The sequence below is a fragment of the Gorilla gorilla genome, chromosome 18 (genome assembly GCF_029281585.2).
Source record: "Gorilla gorilla gorilla isolate KB3781 chromosome 18, NHGRI_mGorGor1-v2.1_pri, whole genome shotgun sequence".
NCBI lineage: Eukaryota > Metazoa > Chordata > Mammalia > Primates > Hominidae > Gorilla > Gorilla gorilla.
In genome coordinates this window covers 86,527,976-86,553,452 of record NC_073242.2, presented here as the reverse complement: position 1 = coordinate 86,553,452, position 25,477 = coordinate 86,527,976, and the positions used below count along the sequence as shown (strand labels likewise).

The 25,477-nt window shown below is 51.5% G+C and overlaps 1 protein-coding gene and 1 long non-coding RNA gene across 2 annotated transcripts; one reads left to right on the top strand and one right to left on the bottom strand.

The window, feature by feature from the left end:
* Nucleotides 1–4,167: 4,167 nt before the first annotated feature.
* LOC129527384 (uncharacterized) lies at nucleotides 4,168–7,008 on the top strand. The gene is made up of 3 exons (XR_008672326.2): nucleotides 4,168–4,834; nucleotides 5,192–6,296; nucleotides 6,650–7,008. It is a non-coding gene; the product is annotated as an uncharacterized lncRNA (long non-coding RNA).
* On the bottom strand, nucleotides 5,487–9,324 carry CCL17 (C-C motif chemokine ligand 17). The gene is made up of 3 exons (XM_019011667.3): nucleotides 7,332–9,324; nucleotides 6,148–6,265; nucleotides 5,487–5,583 (listed from the first exon to the last, which is right to left on the bottom strand). Exons 1-3 carry the CDS (start codon nucleotides 7,399–7,401, stop codon nucleotides 5,487–5,489), a joined length of 285 nt encoding a protein of 94 aa, XP_018867212.2. The 5' UTR covers nucleotides 7,402–9,324.
* Nucleotides 9,325–25,477: the final 16,153 nt, after the last annotated feature.

Below are 25,477 nucleotides of genomic sequence, written 5' to 3'. Positions count from 1 at the left end.
GGCAGGTGAGGCTCAGGCAGGTGAGGCGCATGTGTCCAGGTCCGACGGCCGGTCAGTGGCAAAGCAGAGACTCCAAACAGGTCCCTGACCCTTTGTGTTAAAATGTACTTTCGAAGATAAACTTTTTTTAGCTCCCACATGTGAGTGAGAACATGAGATATTTGTCTTTCTGTGCCTGGTTTATTTCACTTAACATAATGACTGTCCATCCATTTTGCTGCAAATGACAGGATTTCCTTCTTTTTTTATGGTTGAATCGTACTCTGTTGTGTACATGTACCAAATTTCTTTATTTATTACTCCATTGATGTACACGGGTTGATTTCATATTTTGGCTATTGTGAATAGTGCTGCAATAAACATGGGGGTGCAGGTATCCCTTTGATATATTGATTTCCTTTCCTTTGGATAAATACCCAGTGGTAGGATTGCTGGATCATATGGTAGTTCTATTTAGGGGAGAGGGGTGATGGGGAGAGATTGGTTAATGGGTACAAACAAACAGCTGGATAGAAGGAATAATTTCCAGTGTTCGATTGCACAGTAGGGTGACTATAGTAAACAATCTATTGTGTATTTCTTTTTTCTTTCTTTCTTTTCTTTCTTTCTTTCTCTCTCTTTCTTTCTTTCTTTCTTTCTTTCTTTCTTTCTTTCTTTCTTTCTTTCTTTCTTTCTTTCTTTTTTCTTTCTTTCTTTGAGATGGAGTTTCACTCTTATTGCCCAGGCTGGAGTGCAATGGTGCAATCTTGGCTCACTGCAACCTCTCCTGGGTTCAAGCGATTCTCCTGCCTCAGCCTCCTGAGTAGCTAGGATTACAGGTGCCCGCCACCACATCCAGCTAATTTTTTTGCATTTTTAGTAGAGATGGGGTTTCATCATGTTGGCCAAGCTGGTCTAGAACTCCTGACCTCAGGTGATCTACCCGCTTTGGCCTCCCAAAGTGCTAGGATTACAGGCGTGAGCCACCATGCCCGGCCTTTTTTTTTCTTTTTGAGACAGGGTCTCCCTCTGTAACCCTGGCTGGAGTGCAGTGGCACCATCACAGTTCACTGCAGCCTTGACCTGCTGTGCTCAAGTGATCCTCCCACCTCAGCCTCCTGAGTAGCTGGCAGCATAGGCGCATGCTACCATGCCTGGCTAATTTTTGCATTTCGTAAAGACTGAGTCTCACTATGTTGCCCAGACTGGTCTCAGACTCCTGGGCTCAAGTGATCGTCCCACCTTGGCCTCCCAGAGTGCTGGGATTACAGGTGTGAGCCACTATGCCCAGCCTATTGTATATTTCAAAATAGCTAGAAGAGAAGATTTGAAACGTTCCCAACACAGTGAAATGATAAATGTTCGAGGTGATGGATATCCTGATTACCTTGATCTGATCACTATGCATTGTATGCTTGTGTCACAGTATCATATGTATCCCATAAATATGTACAATTACTATGCATCAATTTAAAAAATTTAAAATGTACCCACAGGATTTGAATTGATGGAGGTGACTGAGTGACAACACAGAGCGACCAAGGCCACTGAAAGAATTTATCACTTGCATCTCCCAGGAGAACAGGGCATGGCACACACGCAGGACTACACACGGAGGCCACAGGGGGAGCACCAACTTTGGTCAGGAGGCTGAAAGGAAGGATCAGAACAGCACAGGCCACAGCCTTTTGTGGGGTTTCCACCTGAAGGGCAAGGCAGGCCAGGGGAAGCAGCCCAGGTCTGGCTAGTTGGAATAATTCCAGGGGGCCTTGGGCTTAGGGGCCGTCCCTAGTTGTCTCTACCTGGATCTGGGTGATTTAGGGCAGGGGAAATACTGGCTTGGTGTGAGAGTTACATAGAGATGGTTGGGGGGTCTGTGATTGGGATTGGTTGGAGGGTTTGTAACTATTATTACTTTCAAACACTTGCAAAAACCAGCTCGCAGGGGAGGTATAAATGCTTTTGGCCCTGTGATTTGGCCCTGTGATAAATGGATGCCAAATAGACCAAATACAGTCTCTAACAAAACACAGTGAAACACCCCGGCCCACAGCTCTTGGCACTGCCCAGGTTGCGTCTGGAGTTAGTGGCCCTGCTAGTCCCAGCAGCGTTTCTTCCTTCTTCCTCTTCATCCAGCAAACCCCAGACAGTGTAATTGGCGGTTTCTTTGCTTCTGTTCCCACAAGAGGAGAGCTGGCCAGCTACAGACACCCCTGCCCCAAGGCCTAGTGCAGCTGCAACCAGATGTGGCTGATCCCAGCCCCTGGGGACAGCGATGGGGCCGGAGTCCGGCTGGTGGGGTCAGGGCCCCTGGCGCATCAGCCTCAGAACTTCCTCCTAAGAGCAGAGTGCCCTCTGCTGGGCCATTGGAAAACAACCCAATTCTAATTTCCACGTTTGGAGATGCAATATGCTTCAAGCCCGGTTATTAGGGCTCCCCAGGAAATTTCTCTTTCCCCACTAGTGCCCCTTGTGGAATTCACCTGAGCAGCACTGATGAAAATGTATAAATCAAACATACACTATGCACAAAGCTTTTTTCCCTCCTCATAAATGAGTCTGGTACTGTTTCCTGACCCAAATACCTACCTGCTCAGTGAGTTTATTGGGTAAATCACCCAAGCAGCTCCAATTACAAGGGGTAGAGTGTGGTCAGGATTAGACTGAGGTGAGCGTTGGGTGCAGGTGGAGGACACACAGCTGAGGTTGAGTAGGCTGGCTGCGGCAGAGGCAGCACTGAGTTGAGCGTTGAAGAGAAACTGGATTTCAGAATAGTGGCTCACGCCTGTAATCCCAGCACTTTGGGAGGCCGAGGTGGGCGGATCACTTGAGCTCGGGAGTTCGAGACCAGCCTGGCCAACATGGTAAAACCCCATCTCTTCTAAAAATACAAAAATCAGCCAGGTGTGGTGGCGCACACCTATAATCCCAGCTACTCAGGAAGCTGAGGCATGAGAATTGCTTGAACCCAGGAGACAGAGGTTGCAGTGAGCCAGATCGCACCACTGCACTCCAGCCTGGGTCACAGAGCCAGACTCCATCTGAACAACAACAACAAAAAAAAGCAGGGGTGGGGTGGGGGAGGAGGGGAGGCACCTACCAGGTGAAAGAAACAACGTAAGTCTGGCGCTCCTCCTCACTTTTCACCCCGAACCTGCCCATTCCTCTTTTTCCCTCCCAGCAGTCTTTCCAATCACAGCAGTCTCCAGGTCACACCTCCTTAAAATGCCCTAAGGTCACATGGCAGTTGTCCTATCTCTTGCATCTCACCATCCCCCAACTTGCACCGGATGCTGCTCGTGAATACTTGGATTCTGAATCCTGCATTTTGTTGCCAGTCCTGGATCCACCTCTTCCCTGCCTTTATGCAATGCCCCACCCTATCTCACTTTCAGGGACCCTCTGGCAACTCCCCACCTCCTCACAGGCCTCCACGGCAGCTCTACTTACCTAAGCTTACAATATGGGCTTCTGAGTAGGATTTCAGTAGGGAAAAAACAAAAAAGGTCTTGCTTTTTTAAACGAAGTTTGCTGGAGGCCAGGCGCGGTGGCTCATGCCTGTAATCTCAGCACTTTGGGAGGCCAAGGCGAGTGGATCACATAAGGCCAAGAGTTCAAGACCAGCCTGACCGACATGGTGAAACCCCGTCTCTACTAAAAATACAAAAAAATTAGCCGGGTGTGGTGGCGGGCGCCTGTAATCCCAGCTACTTAGGAGGCTGAAGCAGGAGAATCGCTTGAACCTGGGAGGCGGAGGTTGCAGTGAGCTGAGATGGAGCCATTGCACTCTGAGAGTCCTTCCAGCTCTCGCCTGCAGGGTGCAGGGGTCCAGACCCCGGCTGTCTCTGGCCTTTGCTGTCTTAGGAGCTTCTCCTTGCCTCCCTCCCTTTTTAGATCATCCTTCCTCCACCCGGTGGATTCAGAGGACAATTTTCCATGAAGAACTCAGACTGGGCCATCCCTAGGACTCTGGGTCTTAGGCAGTTGTTCAAGGGATCCTCCTCGGCATCAGGACAGGAGATGAGCCCACTTGCGGCTGAAGAGACCCTAGAGTCACAGGCAAGCCAGTTCACTGGTTTTATCAACCTCGTTATCGCTGTGCCCCTACTGGAAAGTAAACTTGGGTTCTATCATCTGCCCTGCAATGAGCTGACTGGCCACAAGGGAGCAGCAGGAGGCAACAGCCGGGCCTGGAAATTGCCCTTCTAACCGCAGCCGCACCAAACAATGCCCGCCACAAGGTCCTCGGAAGAGAAGGACCCGCGCCCCTGCCGCCAAACTGTGTTCAGAGAGAAGCCACGGCCCCATCGCTGGTTGGGAGAGTGAGAGAGAACTAGAAGGCTTAGGCTCCGACTCCTCTGTGCTCAGCCCTTAGCTGGGCATGGGCAGAGGGGTCTGGGGGTGGGGTGTCCTGAGCCTCTAGTCCCCATCTTTTTTAGCACAGGGGTGTGGGGTCCCCGGAGTGGCTCACGGAGCTCTCAACCTAATGGAGGAGCTGGGACTGCCACACACGCGCACACACACACACACACACACGACACAGTGAGAGAACCGCGCGGAGCAGGGGTCGGCTTCAGGGCAGTCCCTAACAGCTGGGAGAGCGAGTCGGTGGGCGGTTGTGCTGGGCCGGCTTCCGGCAGGCTCGGCGCAGCCAGGGCCGGGTGGGGATCACACTTCAGTCAGGAGGAACCCCAGGGCCGCGTGGCGCCCGCCTGCCTGAGCCTGGAGGGGGCTAGGAAGTCAGCTGCAGGCAGAGGACCCAGGACCCACAGAGCCCCCTCGCCCTGGAGCTGGTCTGGAGTTTGAGCGGGGAGAGGGAGCCAGGGCCAGGAGGAGCCGGGCCAGCTGGACTGCAGTGAGTGCAGGGGGAGGCAAGGACAGGGCTACAAGCTTCCCCCACCCTTGGCCAGGGGGCTCCCCAGCACTGGGCAGAGCTGTGGCCTGCGGCAGGGTCCTGGCCAGTCTGTGAAATTGACTCCAGCACCTCGGGGAAGCTTGTCCTCAGCTCCACGTGGGGCAAGAACAGGAGCTGGGCTGGGGGGAAACCGGGAGACCTTGGGGTGGGTAGGGAGAGAATCCAGCGGCCGCCTCCCAGGACCCCGCCAACCCCGCCCCTGCCCGGGCCTCTCACCAGGGCCTCCCCTCACTGGTGCGTGGTCTGCGGAAGCCACGTGCCCTTCTCAGCCTCAGTTTCCCTTTCCGACCCGCACAGGGCAGGACCAGAGATTCTCTGAGGACCCTCCCAGAGTGACAGGCCGGAGAGGAAGCGCATCTTGTGCTGTGGGGACAGACACGCTGACACAGACTGAGGATAAAGACTTTAATCTGGGCCCTTTGTGCCCATGGCTCCAGTTCAGACAAGGGGATGGGATCTCCCTCATTGTGGCTCTTCTTCGTCTCTGGAAGGCCTCCCCTGGACCCAGGCGCTCAGGTGGGGGCGGTGAACACCAAGGGTGGAGGTCCCAGGTGGTCCCGGGAGACAGTCAGGAGTCTGGGGTGAGGAGGCTTCAAGACCTCTCAAGGCTTTGCAGGTATTTAACTGCATTCTTCACTCTCTTGTTGTTGGGGTCCGAACAGATGGCCCTGCCCTGCACAGTTACAAAACTACAGAAGGAGGACGTTACCAGGAGTGGCAGAGGGGGAAGGGCCCCCAGAGTCCCTGGGACGGCCTGCCCTGTGCTGACCAGGATTCCAAGGCTCCAAGAGGGGCAGGAAGTTGCTGCTGTCACACAGGGCATTGGTGGCAGATCTGGGACTTCAGGCTCTGTCCCGAGTAATCTCGACCCTCCCAGGGAGCCAGGGCTGCAGGAACTTGTGCCCACCCCTCAGCCTGCCCATGCCCCCAGACAGCCTAGAGCCTGGGACGTGGAGACTGCAGGCAGGGCTCAGGCCCAGGCCGGGGGAGGTGACCACATTGCCCCTGACCAGCTGTGTGACCTGGGGGTGTTCATTGCTCCCGGGGCTTCAATTTCACCACAAATCAAGGAATAGGTTGGACCTCATGGCCTGCGGCCCTTTTGGGTCCCACAGCGTGGGGAGCCTGCAGGGGTTGGGGAGGAAGGCCCCGCTGTCTCTTCCCTGCTCCCCATTGGCCGTCCTGGGAGCTCCAGGGTGCACTTGTCCCCATGCTTGGCCCTGAGGAGCAGGGGTGGAGCCAGGGGGACTTACACGATGGCATCCCTGGAGCAGTCCTCAGATGTCTGGTACCACGTCTTCAGCTTTCTAAGGGGAATGGCTCCCTTGAAGTACTCCAGGCAGCACTCCCGGCCCACATTGGTCCCTCGAGCTGCAGGGAGAGGAGCGGGACAGGGGTGTCTGTGAGTGTCTGCATGTGTGTTGCAGGGACCTCTGGGGGGTGTTTGTGGAAGATCTGCATGTGCGTGTCCATGTGTGCATCTGTGTGTGATGACTGCATGTGTATCACTGCCTATGTGTATGTGTGTGTGTCTGTGTGTTACCATACACAGGTGTGTGTGAGGCTTCTGTGTATGTTGTGGGGTCCCGTGTGTTTGTGGGTATGCATGTTTGTGTGTGTCTGTGGGGGATCCTGTGTGTCCTGTGAGTGCCTACGTGTGTCTCTGTACATCTGTGCGCGTCCCTGTATGTCTATACCTGGCAACCTTATTTCATCTTTCCTTTCCCAACCTAATATAAGAATCTCTTTTTTCAGTCTGGGCGCCGTGGTTCATGCCTGTAATCCCAGCACTTTGGGAGGCCGAGGCAGGTGGATGGCCTGAGGTCAGGAGTTCGAGACCAGCCTGACCAACATGGTGAAAACCCGCTGGTGGCGTGGTGGCCGGGCACCTGTATTCCCAGCTACTCGGGAGGCTGAGGCAGGAGAATCGCTTGAACCTGGGAGGCAGAGGTTGCAGTGAGCCGAGATCACACCATTGCACTCCAGCCTGGGCGACAGCGCGAGACTCCGTCTCAAAAAAAAAAAAAAAGAATCGTTTTTTACATGCTCTTGGAAATAATTCTCCTATCTTTATGCTGATTCCCTCATTGTGCATAAAACCTGTTAATAAAACAGAAGCTAATAAATAATTTTGAGAATCGTTCATTTTCCATTGCACAACTACAGCCACAGCCCCCACCTCACGGCCATTGCAGCCCAAGGTGTGCTCGCCTTGGTCCTCACCAAGCCCACCCGCAAGAGCTGGGGCATCGTCATCATCAACATTTTTCTCTGCTTGTTTCCCTCAAAATCCTAGTGCTGTGGGCTTCTCACGTCTTTTGTGGGAGTAGGTGGGGTGTAAATAATACACAAACGTGTGTGTTGCTGCGGTGGTCTTCATGCCCCCAACCCCTGTCCTCCCGGTGCCTGCCCCTGGCCACGTGTCCCCTGCTCTCACCTGCATGGATGTGCTGCAGAGAAGCCCCCAGGAGGAGGGTGACCAGGGCCAGCATCTTCAGTGGGGCCATGGTGCCAGGAGCCCAGGAGGGAGTCTCTGTGTGCAGGTCTCTCTGCTCAGGGAGACACCCTGCTGAGAGTCGAGGGTGGCAGTGACCTATTTAACCTCTTTGGGGGTCTTGCCCCGCCTTCTGTCACCTCCTCACATCCTTCCCTAGACCAGTGAAGTTCGAAGAATTTGAGATGATTCAGGAGAAGTCCAGCTCTTGGAATGTTTGTGGATTTCCAGAGAATGGGCACTCAACTGGAGACAGAGGTGGGGTACATGTGTCTAGAGCCCATGGCAGTGACACACTTCTCCTTTCAAAGGGGACATTTCTTGGTTCCTCTATTAGAATTGAAAAGCCTCCATGCACAGCTGGGTTCATCTCTCTGTGGCTGGAGAGCATCCTTCATGCATGGTGGCTTGAGCGGGGGGCAGACGGAAGTGTCGGGGAGTCGACCAGGCAGAAACCAAGCAGAGCTCTTCTCCTGGACCATGAGTGAGCTTCAGGGTGCTGCCAGGGCCACCCTGGCTGCCAGGCATGGGCACATGGGCTCCTGGACCATGAGTGAGCTTCAGGGTGCTGCCAGGGCCACCCTGGCTGCCGGGCATGGGCACATGGGCATCACTCTGCAGGGAGGTCCATGCTTTATCTGCCTCCGAGAGGCTGAGGCCCAGCCAGGGCACAGAGCAGCTTTGGTTGGTGTCCCATCCCAGGTGAGGCCCTGACCGCAGGAGGCAAGAGCCCAACGGTGCTTCGATTACCATTCAGTCCAAATAGCTCAGGAAACCACGTTCCCCTAAATGGGATGCCTTACGCTAAGATACAGAACAGAACGAAGGGGTCAGTGGGAGATGCTGCTTCTCACTTCTAGCAGAGCTGTGTCCTGGAGTCAGTACTGGACGCCTGGTCAGGGTCCTGCCTGAGCCAGGCCCTGAGCTGACTTTCCAGGCACCCCAGCACATGGCAGGGCAGATGACAGAACGTAAGTCCACTTTCCAGTGGGGGCAGGAATAAAACAAGAATTGCAATAATAAGGAGGTTGATAAAGTTGGTGAACTGGCTTCTCTGTGACTCTAGCATCTCAGCCCCAGGCCACAGCATCACTGCATGCGGGTCAGTCCCCTGGCCACCCGAGGAAATTGCCAGTCGCCCTGTTGGGGCTCCTGGGAGCCACAGCACGGGCGTCCCTACAGTAGGATGAGAGTCCCATGGCCTTCAGGTGGGCAGCACCAGGGAAGGGCAGCTCCAGGCAGGGCAGCACCTGGACTCTGATTGTGACATGGGGGACCTTGGCCTGGCTTCATCCTGTCCTTGCGTGACCAGGGCCAACTCAAAATGACAGCACTGCCCCTCCAAAACATGGCGCAGGTGGCTTCCACCCTCTCACAGTCCACCCTGTGTTAATCACTAAATCATTACTAAGGTTTTCACTAACTGTCATGATAACTGCAACAGCCGCTATTTGTCATGAGGTTTTTGTTTCTTGTTTTTAGATTCTGGGGATACCTGTGGAAACCCCACACTACCGGAGCATCGCTCAGAGCTAACCTCATCAGTCCTTAGATAGAAGGGCAGGGATCCTATGAGAGGAAACCAGAAAAAGACCCTCGACCTCGGAGGAGCCTCAGGCGCTCCTCTCCCCACCCCTCAGCAAGGGCGGCCTGGGAGCCTGTGGCTGCTTCCGCACCTGGGAGTGGGGCTTCCCTGCCCATGGCAGAATCTTTCTGTGGGCAGCATCCTCTATATGACCTCGGGCGGCTCACAGACCCTCTCTGGACCTCAATCTCATCACCTGTAGAGGGAAGTTTGGTCTGTCCCACAGAGCTCTGCCAAAACGGTAGATCTCAGGAAGATGGGGTCCCCCTTGGTGGGCCTTGCACCAACATTCCTCTGCTTCTCTGGGGGTCGCATCAGCTGCCAGAGACCCTGACCCTGCCCCCTCCTCAAGCCACAGTCCAGATGGGTTCTTTGCCCCCAGCCACCCCTCCTGTGCCCAGGGCTGTCTTCCATTTGCACGTGCAGAGGAGGGGGAGGGGAGGCTGCTCTTCCTGCCTGGGCACCTCCTTGGTGCCAACATCCCAGAGAAAGGGAGGAGCAGCCTCAGAGTAGCTCCCCGCAGAGTCCCCCTGCAAAGGAGGCCGCGCTGGGCAGGGGAAGCTGTGCAGGCACAGGGCAGCCCTGACCTGGAGACAGCCTGAGCCCAGAGGTGCAGGACCAGGCCTGGGTCCTGGGAAGAGGCAGGAAGGGGCGCCTCCGCCGACCACCCCTCCCTCCCTAGCTGCCCTCCATGCACTCTGCCCTGTGGCTTCTGCCTGCCCTCTTGTGGAGGCTCCACCTGCCGCAGAGGCCACCACATGCTCTTCTGTGCTATACAACTGCAAGGGACAGCTGATTAATAACAAGTGAGCAGCCTGATTAATGATGAAGCAGCTGCAGTCCCGGCCACTGGGGAAACTCCCCGGTGGGTTCTGAGTCCTCTTCGCTTTCCCGCAGGCTCAGAGCTTTCTTCAGAAGGACCCAAATTCCCCTGTTTGTTCTGGGGAACAAATCATGAAAGCAGCAGTGGAAGGTTCTGGACTAGGAAGGTTCTGGTTCAGTTCAAGGCTGGTGCAGGCTGCCTGGCTGGCAGGGGCAGCTGAGCCTCTGGGGGCTGTGCCCAGGGCTGCAGGGCGGACAGAGGCCAGACCCTGCTGTTGTGGGGTTTTACAGTGGGTAAGGGCGGGGGAACAGGGCCTGACCCCTCACAGGGACATGCAGCTGAGATTAAAGGGCTTCGGGGCATAGACTGGGGAGAGGCTGCCTCTGGCCAGAATTCATGGAAGGCTGCCTGAAAGAGGTGGCTGTAGGGCCTAGGGCTAGGTTTTGTAGATAAGATTCATACTGAGATTGGAAGAAAGCACATTGCACAGGTGGCACTGTTTAGGCAAAGGGGCAGAGAGGGGAACGTGCAGAGATAAATTAGGGCAACAGCATGAAACCCCGGCATGGGGCACTGCCTAAATGCATTAAGAGCCAGTCACACGAGGACTGGCTGTGTCTACCTTGCCCCGCGCCGTGGGCATCCCCAGCACCAAGCATGGTGCCTGGCATGCAGTGAACCTTCAGTGTCACCTGACCGAGTAAACACAGGACTGAAGGAAGGGAAGGCGAGATGGACGCAAAGGGCCCAGTGTGCCTCAGTCTTCTTTGGGAGGCGGCAGGGACCAGGGACATTTTTGAGGTGGTTTCCTCTCCAGGGATTAACCGAGTTTATCCCTCTTCAGTTCTCCCAGGCTATGAGATGGATGCCAAGGGACCTTCCAGACAAAATATCCTGAAGTCTGGGCCTGTGAGAAGCATCTTGAGAGATCTTTATGCTGCTGTGAGGATTCTAGGACCTGGAGGTCTGTCAGGGCAATCAGGAATGCTCCCTGGAGGAGGTGGCAGTGAGGCAGAGCTTTGTGGAGGGGCAGCAGGGGAGAGAGTGCTGTGGCCAGAGGAAGGGAAAGGGCCATGGCAGGGAAGCAGGCCAGACACTGTTAGGCCTATTAGGAGAGTGTGAAGGGTAATTGGATCCGAGTGGGAGGAGTGGCCGTGGTAACTCCTTGTCTCAACGCCTCTGACTAAAGTGGCCAGGCACACCACCCAGGCACCTGCCACCCTTGCCCCAGGGGCTGCTGCAACACCCAACTTGGCTTTAGCCAGAGGGCACTGGGCCAGGCAGATATGGGGTCCTTCTCCCTGAAAGACAGGGAAGGAAGGTTCCTGCCCCAACCCCAGGCTCTGCCCAGGCTCGTGGAGAAGCCTGTCCCCGAGGCAGTGGGCGGAACCAGGATGCTCTCAGTCACAGAGCAGCCAAGCGGCTGGGGTGGCAGCTCTTCATCATCTTCAGTTGCATTTGACAGCTGTGGCTGACCGGGAGGGGGTAGCTAGGCAGAAGTGTCATCCCAGTCACACCAGTGTCACCTGAGGCTCATCAGGGCAGTGACTTGCCCGGGGTTTCCCGGAGCAGCTCAGTAAGGATTGAGCATTTGTTTACTCATCTCCATCGCTGACAGCTGAAACTGGATTCGTCCTGCCCTGCCCAGGGGGCTGGGAATCAGGGATCGGGGCCAGCTCAGCTGAGATGTGAGGGTCCCAAATAGTATTTCCACCCCTGACCCCAAAATAGGCCCCAATCCCCTGTCCCAAAGACTCGACGTGCCCATTGATGTGTCTGTCATTCCTGACAGGGTGTCCTCTTGGTTCCTCAGGTCAGAAACCCAAGGGTCATCTCTGTCCCTGGGCTCTTCCTCACTGCCCACATCCAGTCCATCAGCAAAGTGTGTTAGTTGGCTACCTGCATGCGTCCTGAATCCGTCTCCTTCTCCTCCTCCATCTCTCTGCTGGACCACAGCCGTGAACTCATGCCCCAGCTTCCAGGCCTTCCTGGTCCAGTCCATCTTCCTCTCAAAAGCCCAGTGATCTCCAAAACACAAGTCTGAGCAAGGCTCTCCCCTCTTGAAATCCTTCAATGCCTCCCCGTTACTCTCAGGACAAAGCCCGCATTTCTGCCTACTTCTCCAGGCTCAACTTTTTCCTCCAGCTCCATCACCCACCATATCATTTTGTCTCAGCCACATGGACCTTCTTTCAGTTCCTTGAAAATGCCGGGCCTTTACTGATGCCCAAGCCTTCGTACACGCTGTTCTTCCTGTCTGGAACATTCTTTCCTGTTCCCCCGTCTCACTTCCTTTCACTCCTACTCTTATTTTAGAGTGCAGCTTGAACCCTTACTCCTTCCTTCCTCTATGTCCCCAGAGTTCATTGACTTCCCTCATCTTGGCTGTCCTCATATTGTATTGTGATTGCTAGTTTATTTGTTGGGACTCACACAAAAGACTGTAAAATCCTTGAAGGATCTCTTTTGTGTTCCAACTTATCCCTCCAGGACTTAGCACCTTAGTGGGTGCTCAATAAAATATGTTTATTAGGCCAGTTTGGTGGCTCACACCTGTAATTCCAATACTTTGGGAGGCAGAGGCAGGTGGATCACTTGAGCCCAGGAGTTCAAGACAAGCCTGGGCAACATGGTGAAACCCTGTCTCTACAAAAAATGCAAAAAAATGACCAGGTGCAGTGGCTCACATCAGTAATCCCAGCACTTTGGGAGGCCGAGGCAGGTGGATCACAAGGTCAGGAGATCGAGACCATCCTGGCCAACGTGGTGAAACCCTGTCTCTACTAAAAATACAAAAAAAAAAAAAAATTAGCTGGGTGTGGTGGCGTGTGCCTGTAATCCCAGCTACTTGGGAGGCTGAGGCAGGAGAATCGCTTGAACCCGGGAGGTGGAGATTGCAGTGAGCTGAGATCACACCACTGCACTCCATCCTGGGCAATACAGTGAGACTCCATCTAGAAAAAAAAAAAATAGCCAGGTGTTACAGTGGGCACCTGTCCCAGCTACTCTGGAGGCTGAGTAGGGAGGATCACCTACATCAGGAAGGTTGAGGCTGCAGTGAGCCATGATTGTACCACTGCACTCCAGCCTGGGCGACAGAGTGAGACCCTGTCTCAAAAAATATATATATGTTTACTGAATGTATAAATAGGTGAGTGGTTGTATGGATGGGTGAATGAATGAATGGGTGAATGGATATGGATGGGTAAATGAGTGAATGGATGGATGGTGGATGGATGATGGATGGACGTGTGGGTGAGTGATGGATGGATGAGTGGCTGGAAGGTGGATGAAAGAATGGATGGATGGATGGTAGATAAATGGATGGGTGGATGTGTGTATGGATGATGGATAGATGGATTGGTGGATGGATGGTGAAAGAATAAATAGATAGATGGATGGGTAGATGAATGGATGGATAGATGGATGGGTAGATGAATGGATAAATGGATGGGTAGATGGATGGATGGTAGATGGATGTGTGGATGGATGGCAAAAGAATAAATAGATGGATGGATGGGTAGATGGATGGATGGATGGAAGAATGGATGGATGGATGGATGGTAGATGGATGTGTGGATGGATGGTGAGAGAATAAATAGATAGATGGATGGGTAGATGAATGGATGCACGGATGGGTAGATGGATGTGTAGATGGATAGTAAAAGAATAAGTGGATGGATGGGTAGATGAATGAATGAATGGATGGACAGATGGGTGGATGAATGGATGGATATATGAATGGATGAATGAATGGGTGGATGGATGGATGGATGGATGACAGATGGATGGACGAATGGAAGGATGGATGAATGGGTTGATGGATGATGGATGGATGCATGAAACTGGATGGGTGAGCAGATGGATGGACTGATGGATGGGTGGGTGTATGTGTAGATGTATGGCTAGATAGATGGATGTGTGGTTGGATGGATGAATAGAAGTATGGGTGCATGGCTTGATAGATGATGAATGGATATATACATGCATGAATGCATGGATAGATGGATGGTCACTTAGAGATTCTGAACTGCAACATGGGCCCAACTTACATTCTATCCCAGGGCCTCCTTCATCCAAATTGTTTTTAAACCAGTGTGTACCATCATTTCATGAGACACACCCGAATCCTTCTGTCATGGATAAAGCAGAGGAATCTAACCAAGGACACCCTGACTCCTCCCCCATCTAGTTTACAACTTCCTTGTGGTTGTGGCCATTTTTTGCCAAACCTATATTGCTTCAACCGTGGCTTGGATCTCAACCTTTATTCATCCCAGAGGGGCCTCCTTCCCTCAGTTGTGCTGCCATCTTCTAGCTCTTTACTGTCTTCAATCCCATGACCCCCTTTCCCTCTGCTGACAACATGATCCTGTCTCTCCACTTCTGTAAAGACCTCCCCTTGACTTCAACACCCTCGCATGCTGCCCTCCCATTTCTCCTTTCATTCATGACCAAACTGCTCCGATGTGTGGTCTGTACTTCCCTCTACCATTTCCTCTCTGCCCACTTGTGATTTAATTAATCCTCAGCAATGTGGCTTCCAGCTCTGATGCTCTAGGAAAGGTGCTCTCACTGAGCCTCTTGATCCCCTCCAGCTACTCCCTGAACCTCCCACTGCCTTACATTGGGCAGTGATTACCAGCAGAGGCTCTGGAATCATTACCTACAGCCCTGAGTCCCAGTCACTCTTCTACTTGTTCCTGGTTGTGTGACCAACAGCATTTTTATGAACTTCAGTTTTCTCATCTGTGAAATGGGTGTGATGATAGACCCTCCCTCATGGTATGACCTGGAAAACTAACTGAGATGAAGTCTATAAAGTTCCTGGTCTCCAGCTGGCTCAGGGAATCGCCTTGTCATCCCTGGGAACCTATCTTCCTTCTTGATGCTCCTCCCACTGGGATTTAGGACATGGTTCTTCCCTGAGCTCCCTGTGAGCTCCTCTTCTCAGAAATGTCCCTGAGCTCTCACTATAGGCTGGGGTGGGTGTTGGGGCAGGGGAATCTCAGCAGTTAAGTCTATTAGTTTACTTTGTCCTCACAACAGCTTCAGGGAGTAAGAACTATTAGTTTCTACAGATGAGAAAATTAGGAACTGACCAGAGTAGTTTAAACAACTGGTCCACTGTAATCCCAGCACTTTGGGAGGCTGAGGTGGGAAGATCGCCTGAGCCCAGGAGTCTGAGACCAGCCTGGGCAACATAGTGAGACTCTGTCTCTACAAAAAAAATAAAATGAAAATTAGCCCATCATGGTGGTGCATGACTGAGCCATGACTGTGGCACTGTGCTCCAGCCTGGGCAAAAGAGCAAGATTCCATTTCAACAACAAAAAAAATCTGCTTCATGGGCACAGAGCTAGCTGGTGGCAGGAGCAAGCCTGGGCTTCTGTCCTAGACTTTGTTTTTGCCCCAAGCAACCTTCTCTTCCTCCCTGACATCATCTACCCCAGATCTTTTACCTCTGGATAAATATTTCTTTTTTTTTTTTTTTTTTTTTTTGAGACGGAGTCTTGCTCTTTCGCCCAGGCCAGACTGCAGCGGCACTATCTCGGCTTACTGCAAGCTCCACCTCCCCGGTTCATGCCATTCTCCTGCCTCAGCCTCCCAAATAGCTGGGACTACAGGCGTCCGCCACCGTGCCCGGCTAATTTTTTTTTTTTTTTGTATTTTTAGTAGAGACGGGGTTTCACCGTGTTAGCCAGGATGGTCTCAATCTCCTGATCTCGTGATCCGCCCACCTCGGCCTCCCAAAGTGCTGGGATTACAGGCATGAGCCACCGTGCCCAGCCTGATAAATACTTCTTAAATCTCTGTCTCCAGCCCTGACCAGTAACTAATCAGACACGCCCACCTGGACACTCCTCCTTCCGGCCCATCTTTCTGTGGCACCCCTCAGCTCTCTCTGCCTTGCAGCCTGGCCAGCTCTGTGCAGTTCTGTCCCCCACACTAACCTGTGAGCTGCTGGGAAGCAGAAGTCTGTCCTGCTATGGTTCACTCAGCCCCAAGTACCAGAAGGGCAAAACCGAGTTCCCTCTCACACCAGCCTCCTTTTTTTCTGTTCAAGCCAGCATTGTTTCCCATCTCCCCATCTGCCCCCCAGTCTGAAACTTTGCCCTTGACTCATTCCTCGCCTCCATCCCCCACATTACATCAGGCAGAGTCTCTGCTCAGCGCTGTCTTCAGTGGGAGCTTGGCTTCCTTGCTTCCTTCTCATCTCCACTGGCTCAGCCCTCATCCTTCACACCCAGAGAGTCTCAAAAATTTCTGGGCCTGTTTCCTCCTCTCTGGTCTCTCCTGACACCTCCCTCATCAGCTGCATGCCCACATGTGGTGGATCTTTCACAAGGGCTGCCCTGACCATGTAATGCCCCCTTCCTCCAAAACCGTCAATGGCTCCCTGCTTCCTTCCCCATCCAGTCAAAACTTTTCAGGCCAATCTTGAAGCTGTACCTTCCATCTAGCCCCTCCTTCCTATTCAGTCTCATCTCCCTGCTCCCCAACATTCAGCTTTCTTGAGGGCCAGTGACTCACTTTGTGACTTGGTTTGCTGCTTCCAAACTCCTGTCCCCTTCTTGTATGGATTATCTTCCCTTGATCCAAAGTCCGTCCACCTCTCATCTAACACATGCCATGAAAGATCCAGCGAGGGGGTCACCTCGCAGTGGAGGGGTTAGGAGCAAAGACTTTAGGTCAGGTCACCTGGTTTTGAATTCAGCTCTCCCATCAGCAGGCGGTGACACTGTGAGCTCAAAGTCACTTCTCTCTGAGCCTCAGTTTCTACAGCTGCAAAATGAAAATAATAACAATAATTACATTAGAAGGCTTTGGTTTGCATCAACTGCCTTACTGCTTATATCTGGCAAATAGTACACGTTTCTGACTTTAAATATCATCTATATGCCAACCACTCCCAAGTTTCTCTTGCAAACTCCAGCCTCCTTCTACGTCCAGCTGCCTACTCGCCATGCCAAATAGGCAGCTCCAACCCCCCAAGTCCGAAGCTGAATTTCTGATTCCCACCCACCCCTACACCTGCTCTCTCCTCCTTCTCTGCCAGCCCCTTCCTTCCGGTTACTAGGGCCAGAAACCTGGGCGCTATCCCTGACGCCTCTTCCTCTCGCCCCCAACTTCCCATCTGTTGGGTGAGCTCATGTCTCTGCTTTCCAAATACACCCAGAAACCAGCATCAATCCCTGGCTTCCTACAACTGCCTTCTGGGTGCTCTCCCTGTCTCCATCCTTGCCCCCTACAGTGTATTCTCAGCACAGCAGCAGAGGGACCATGAATCTCCCGTGTTCAGAACGTCCCCGTGGCTCTCCACCTCACGCAGAGGACAAGTCCAAGACCCTCCAGCAGCCACGAGGCCCCGCGAGCTCTGTGCCCTGCCCTCTGCCCACCTGTATCTCCTGGTTCCCTGGTTCACTCTGCCCCAGCCACACTGGCCTCCTCCCTATGCCTCAAACCAACCAGACAGACATGCTCCTTCCTGAGGAGGTTTGCACGGACTTTTCTTTCAGCCTGGAATGTTCTGTCCCCAGATACCTGCAGGACTCACTCCTTCACCTTTTTCAAACTTTTTTAGGCCGGGCGTGGTGGCTCACGCCTGTAATCCCAGCACTTTGGGAGGCCGAGGCAGGTGGATCACTTGAAGTCAGGGGTTAGAGACCAGCCTGGCCAACATGGAGAAATCCCGTCTCTACTAAAAATACAAAAATCAGCTGAGCGTGGTGGCAGGTGCCTGTAGTCCCAGGTACTTGGGAGGCTGAGGCAGGAGAATCGCTTGAACCCAGGAGGCAGAGGTTGCAGTGAGCCAAGATCACACCACTACACTCCAGCCTGGGCAACAGAGCAAGACTCTATCTCAAAAAATATATATATATATTATATATATATGTTATATATATAATAAATATATATGTATTTGTTTAGATTACATCTTTCAGTGAAGTCAAATTGCATGCCATCCCCATCTCTTCCTCTGCTCTTTTTTTTTTTTTTTTTTGCTGAAATGCTTATATCCTCTGACATGCTAGGCCATTCGCTTACTTATGTCTGCTGTTTACTATCTGTCTCCCACCTGTACCCCCACCCCCATCCTACTGGGATGTAAGTTGCATGGGACAGAGGTTTCTGTTTCTTTTCTTTAATGGAATATATCTCGGCACATGGTAGGCCTTCAATACATAGTTTTTGGATTAAGTGAGTGAATGGATAAAAGGCTGGTGTTGTTCCTGAAGCAGAATGCAGAAACCCTTCTTGTTACTCTCACTCTTACCAATGGACTTGTCTCAATGTCTCTCTGATGCCTGGGCTCCAGGACTTCTGAGCTTCCACTCAAGCCTTATAAATGAGTGCCTTTTATTCATTGCTAGAGCCTGACTCTCTTTCCAAGGAACATCTGTCCCTGTTTCCAAGCTACTTCAAAGGCAGGTCTATGGTCCCCTGATGACATTGGGAAAATGTGAGGTTCACCCCTCAGGGTGTAGTGACAGAAGTCACTGAGAACTCGGAAGTCCTCTGCTCCTAGTCTGGCAGCCTGCCTGCAGTCGGGGTGGGGGGATTGTCCTGCCAAACTCGACCCTCTGGGCACCCGAGGAAGATCTGTTCAGCACTAGGGTCAGTGACAAGCACCCAGCATCCTGGGAAGAAGCCTCACACCCTTTCTAAGGAGCCTGGTGGATCTGGCCTCTTTGAAAGTCCTTGGGAATCTCAACCACTGCAAAAGCCAGCAGGGAACAGGGTCACGACTCAACAGCATTTGGGGATTTGACACGTCGCACAGTGCCACCTGGGTCATGGCTCTCCTCAGGGGAGGCTGAGGGTATTGGGAAGGGCTGTGGCCACTTCTGAGCAAGCCCCAGACCTGGGAAGCAGGAGTCCCTAGAGAGCCCTTTGCAGGGAGGAACCAGCACCTCAGCTGCCCTCTGAGCTGTGGCTGTCCCTCTGCACTGTGGGGCTTTCGCCTGAACCACACTTGGCTAACAATAGGGTCCCCCTTCCTTTCTGCTTTGCCTGGGCTCTGCTCTCTCAGCTTATGGGTGACTGGGCTCTCTCCACTGTCTCAGGTTGAGTTCATTAAGGATGTGCTCCTTGGGGAAGTGGAGGGAAAGTTGGGGAGTGAAGACAGAGAAGGAGTGGAAACCCAGCAAGGGTGTGACCTCAGGTGACGTCCCCTGGGGGCAGCATCAGCCAGATTCCTTGGAGGGGCACAGGAGAGTGATTGAAAGCAAAATCAACCAAAAGGAGTGGGGCCTGGGTAGGGCATCAGTGTTGCTAACCACACTACTGTACCCACCACCAGGTTAACAGATGTATTACCACGTCACTGAGCCCCGCTTTCCTCCCCTAATCACAGCCTCTGTGCACTAGAGGAACAGAATTTGGCAGCCATTAGTCCCACGCATTTCTTCACATCTCACTAACTCATATGTGTGTATGTCCTTAAGCAATATATAGCATTGTTCACGCACATTTCTTTTTTTCTTTCTTTCTTTTTTTTTTTTTTCAGACAGAGTCTTGCTCTGTTTCCCAAGCTGGACTGCAGTGGTGTGATCTTGTCTCACTGCAACCTCTACCTCCAGGGTTCAAGCGACTCTCCCACCTCAGCCTCCTGAGTAGCTGGGATTATAGGGGTGCACTGCCATGCCCAGCTAATTTTTGTATTTTTAGTAGAGACGGGGTTCCACCATCTTGGCCAGGCTGGTCTCAAACTCCTGACCTCAGATGATCCTCCTGCCTTGGTGTCCCAAAGTGCTAGGATTACAGGCGTGAGCCACCACACCGGGCCTGTTCATGCTCATTTCTAAGCTTTATATTGACACCATCATCTTGTATCTATACTTCCACATCTTGCAGCATCACACCTGACAGTGTCATTTGTGTTGATATATGCCAAATGTATAGTTCTTTCTTGTCATCATTGTATGCTATTCTATACACCAACTATACCACAATTTACAAAAAGAAGAAGAAGAAGAAGAAGGGTGTCTGGAGTGAGGCTGCCTGCTGGCTTAGTTACTAAGTGCGTGGCTTTGGGTAAGTTTCTTTTTTTTTTTTTTGAGATGGGGTCTCGCTCTTGTCACCCAGGCTGGAGTGCAATGGCATGGTCTCAGCTCACTGCAACTTCTGTCTCCAGGATCAAGTGATTCCCCTTCCTCAGCCTCCCAAGTAGCTGGGATTACAAGCACACGCCACCAAGCATGGCTGATTTTTGTAGTTTTAGTAGAGATGGGGTTTCACCATGCTGGCCAGGCTGGTCTGGAACTCCTGACCGCAGGTGATCCACCCCGGTTGGCCTCCCAAAGTGCTGGGATTACAGGCATGAGCCATTGTGCCCGGCCCAGGTAAATTTCTGAATCTCTCTGTGCCTTTGCATTCCCATCTGGAAAACGGGGCTCAGATGGAAACCAGCCCAATGCTCCCATACACTGTTCTTCGGACAAACATGGAAATTGACCCTTCTGGTCTTAAAGCTTGAAACTTATGTTTGCTTTATCTGAGTTCCTTCTGCAAGGAATGACCATTGGGCCACTCAAAAAAAAAAAAAAAGTGTCAAAGAACTGAAACCCACCAGATCACTGTACCAAATACCAGACCCCCTCATTCACCATGATTGCTTCATTGCCCCTGTCTAGTTCCTGTTTTCTTTTATATTTTATAATTTTTTTTTTGAGATGGAGTCTCACTCTGTTGCCCAGGCTGGAGTGCAGTGGCGCAATATCAGCTCACTGCAAGCTCCGCCTCTCGGGTTCACGCCATTCTCCTGCCTCAGCCTCCCAAGTAGCTGAGATTACAGGCGCCCGCCACTACTCCTGGCTAATTTTTTGTATTTTTAGTAGAGATAGGATTTCACCGCGTTAGCCAGGATGGTCTCGATCTCCTGACCTCGTGATCCTCCCACCTCGGCCTCCCAAAGTGCTGGGATTACAGGCGTGAGCCACCGCATCCTGCCAGTTCCTGTTTTCTTATACATTGTTACATTTCTTCTCTGCTGTATAAACTCCTGGTTTTAGTCAATCAGGGAGATGGATTTCAGACTGAGCTCCCATCTGCTTGGTTGCAGCACTCGATTAAAGTCTTCCTTGGCAATACTTGGTGTCTCAGTGATTGGCTTTCTGTGTGGGGAGCAGCAGGACCTAGACTGCACCCATGGTGTTTTCGTAACACTATGAGCACGAGCTCATCTTTGAGCTGTGACAGGGATGACAATGAGAAAATGCATCCAAAGGCTCACAGGGATATCATGTGGACAGTGAACCTCATGAGAAGAAGGTCCATGTCAGGCCAGGAGCAGTGGCTTACGCCTGTAATACCAACACTTGGGGAGGCCAAGGGGGCAGATCACCTGAGGTCAGGAGTTCAAGACCAGCCTGGCCAACATGGTGAAACCCCATCTCTACTAAAAATAAAAAATTAGCTGGGCAAGGTGGCACACACCTGTAGTCCCAGCTACTTCGGAGGCTGAAGCAGAAGAATCGCTTGAACCTAGGAGGCAGAGGTTGCAGTGAGCCAAGATCCCACCTTTGCACTCCAGCCTGGGCGATAAAGCAAGATTCCTTCTCCAAAAATAAAAAAAATAAATAAGTAAAAAAAAGAAGGTCGATGTCTTATTGATCAGCATCTCTGGCAATAAACTAATGACTCCTTTCCTCCACCTCTCCCCAGGCCACCACTGCTGTTGCCCTGGTGGTTACCTATCCCTGACACTCTAGAAAGAGGGCCCCAGCCATGTGGATGGGATTTCTACTTCATTGATCGGATGGTGGTCGTGGCAATGTATAAGCACCTGGAAACAGGTCAGACAGGTCCAGGTGAGAACCAGGGGTGGGAGAAGGGGAGGCCCAGGAAAACATCCAGATGGCAGAAGCTCTGGCACTCAGAGAGTCCTGATGCAAGATCTTAGACTCATCAATGAGGCAGTAATTCCTCTATATCCAGCTGTACCCAACCCCTACACCCTACTCTCAAATACCAGAGGAAGCAGAATTGTTCACTGTTCTGGACCTCAAGGATGGCTTCTTCTGCATTCCCCTGCACTCTGACTCCCAGTTTCTCTTTGCCTTTGAGGATCCCACAGACCACACATCCCAACTTACATGGACAGTCTTGCCTCAAGGTTTAGGGATAGCTCTCATCTGTTTGGTCAGGCACTGGCCCAAGATCTAGGCCACTTCTCAAGTTCAGGGACTCTGGTCCTTTAGTATGTGGATGATTTACTTTTGGCTACCAGTTTGGAAGCCTCATGCCAGCAGGCTACTCTAGATCTCTTGAACTTTCTAGCTAATCAAGGGTACAAGGCATCTAAATTGAAGGCCCAGCTCTGCCTACAACAAGTCAAATATCTAGGCCTAATCTTAGCCAGAGGAACCAGGGCCCTCAGCAAAGAACGAATACAGCCTATACTGGCTTATCCTCACCCTAAGACATTAAAACAGTTGCACGGGTTCCTTGGGATCACTGGCTTTTGCCAACTATGGATCCCCAGATACAGCGAGATGGCCAAGCCTCTCTATACTCTAATCAAGGAGACCCAGAGGGCCATCTAGTAGAATGGGAACCAGAGGCAGAAACAGCCTTCAAAACCTTAAAGCAGGCCCTAGTACAAGCTCCAGCCTTAAGCCTTCCCAGAGGACAAAACTTCTCTTTATACATCACAGAGAGAGTGGGAATAGCTCTTGGAGTCCTTACTCAGACTCAAGGAACAACCCCACAACCAGTCGCATACCTAAGTAAGGAAATTGATGTAGTAGCTAAAGGCTGGCCTCACTGTTTATGGGTAGTTGCAGTGGTGGCCATGTTAGTATCAGAGGCTATCAAAATAATACAAGGAAAGGATTTCACCATCTGGACTACTCATGATGTAAATGGCATACTAGGTGCCAAAAGAAATTTATGGCTATCAGACAACCACCTGCTTAGATACCAGGTGCTACTCCTTGAGGGACTGGTGCTTCAAATATGCACCTGTGCGGCCCTCAGCCCTGCTACTTTTCTCCCAGAGGATGGGGAACCAATTGAGCATGACTGCCAACAAATTGCAGCCCAGACTTATGCCACCCAAGAGGATCTCTTGGAAGTCCCCTTAGCTAATCCTGACCTTAACCTATACACTGATGGAAGTTCATTTGCGGAGAATGGGATACAAAGGGCAGGTTATGCCATAGTTAGTGATGTAACAGTACTTGAAAGTAAGCCTCTTCCCCTAGGGACCAGCACCCAGTTACCAGAACTAGTGGCACTTACCGAAGCCTTAGAACTGGGAAAGGAAAAAAAGAATACATGTGTACACAGATAGCAAGTGTGCTTATCTAATCCTACATGCCCATGCTGCAATATGGAAAGAAAGGGAGTTCCTAACCTCTGGGGGAGCTCCCATTAAATACCACAAGAAAATCATGGAGTTATCGCATGCAGTGCAAGACCCCAAGGAAGTGGCAGTCTTACACTGCCGAAGCCATCAAAAAGGTGAAGGAGAAAAGGCAGAAGGAAACCGTCAGGCAGACGCTGAGGTCAAAATTGCTGCCAGGTGGAACCTCCCATTAGAAATACCTAGAGAAGGACCCTTGGTATGGAACAACCCTCTCCAAGAGATTAAGCCCCAGTATTCCCTGACTGAAACAGAATGGGGACTTTCATGGGGGCATAGTTTTCTCCCCTCGGGATGGTTAACGACAGAAGAGGGCAGCCAGTGGAAAATACTTAAGACCCTCCACCAAAGTTTTCATATGGGTATTGAGAACACTCATCAAATGGCCAAATCCCTATTTACAGGGCCAAATCTCCTCCGGACCATCCGACAAGTAGTCAAAGCCCGTGATGTGTGCCAAAGGCATAATCCCTTGGCCCATCGTAAGGCCCCTCTGGGGCAACAAAGAATAGGGCACTATCCCAGAGAGGACTGGCAGTTAGACGTCACTCATATGCCTAAGTCAAGGGGATTTCAATACTTGTTAGTCTGTGTTGAAACCTTTACAAATTGGATAGAAGCCTTCCCTTGAAAGACAGAGAAGGATCAGGAAGTGGTTAAAGTCCTAATTCATGAAATAATTCCTAGATTTGGGCTTCCCCAAAGCTTCGCAATCCAGCTTTTACACTCTTACATTTCCAACCTAACCTATTACACAAGCAATGAAAAACCCATACATGGCCCTGTAACCACAAATACTGTCTTAACTTTCCAAGCCCCTTTATGCATCCAATGCAACCTGTTATCAGGACTGCCCCTGGGGCACCTACTATCCCATCAGTGTAATTACACCCTACAACTTCAAGCCCCAACTGATCACAGTAACTTCCGACTCACCCAAACAGCTCCATTCAGATGGCTTGTCCGCTTCTCAGAGCCTCCAAAAATCATCACCTCCTTCCTGCTTAACAAACAGTCCAGGTTTTGTAATGGCAAACATACTCCCTGCATGACCATTCACCCCTGGACCCCCTGCAGCAGCGCCCCCACCACTAGTGAATGCCTTCTCATTCCCTATTTCAATCACTCTCTTGAATGGTTCCTAATAGATACAAAACGATTTTTTCTCCAATGGTAAAATAGAACACAGGGAGCCACTCAGTTTGCTCCCAACACTCCTTTCCAGCTGCTCACTGGAGCTACCTTGGCAAGTACTCTAGGAGAATGGGAAAATGAAAACAACAAACTCACACACCTTTTTAACATACACAACCAGTTCTGTCTACCCAGCCAAGGCATATTCTTCTTATGTGGAACTTCAACCTATATCTGCCTCCCCACCAACCGGACAGGCACCTGCACCTTAGTCTTCCTAAGTCCCAACATTGACATTGCCCCAGGAAATCAGACCCTATCAGTGCGCCTCAAAGCTCAAGTCCGTCAGTGCAGAGCAATACAACTAATACCCCTGCTTATAGGGATAGGAATGGCCACTGTTACAAGAACCAGAATAGCCAGTGTATCTACTTCATTATCCTACTACCACACACTCTCAAAGGATTTCTAAGATAGTTTGCAAGAAATAACAAAATCTATCCTTACTCTACAGTCCCAAATAGACTCTTTGGCAGCAGTGACTCTCCAAAACCACTGAGGCCTAGACCTCCTCACTGCTGAGAAAGGAGGACTTTGTACCTTCTTAGGGGAAGAGTGTTGTTTTTACACTAACCTGTCAGGGATAGTATGAGACACCACCCGGTGTTTACAGGAAAAGGCTTCTGAAATCAGACAATGCCTTTCAAACTCTTATACCCACTTCTGGAGTTGGGCGACATGCTTCTCCCTTTTCTAGGTCCCGTGACAGCTATCTTGCTATTATTTGCCTTCGGGCCCTGTATTTTTGACCTCCTTGTCAAATTTGTTTCCTCCAGGATTGAGGCCATCAAGCTATAGATGGTTTTAAAAATGGAACCCCAAATGAGCTCAACTAACAACTTCTACCGAGGACCCCTGGATCGACCCACTGGCCCTTTGGCCCAGAGAGTTCCCCTCTGGAGGACACTACTGCTGCAGGGCCCCTTCTTTGCCCCTATCCAGCAGGAAGTAGCTAGAGCAGTCATCACCCAATTCTCAACAGCAGTTGGGGTGTCCTGTTTAGAGTGGGGATTGAGAGGTAAAGCCAGCTGGACTTCCTGGGTCGAGTGGAGACTTGGAGAACTTTTCTGTCCAGCAAGAGGAATGTAAAACGCACCAATCAGCACTCTGTAGCTAGG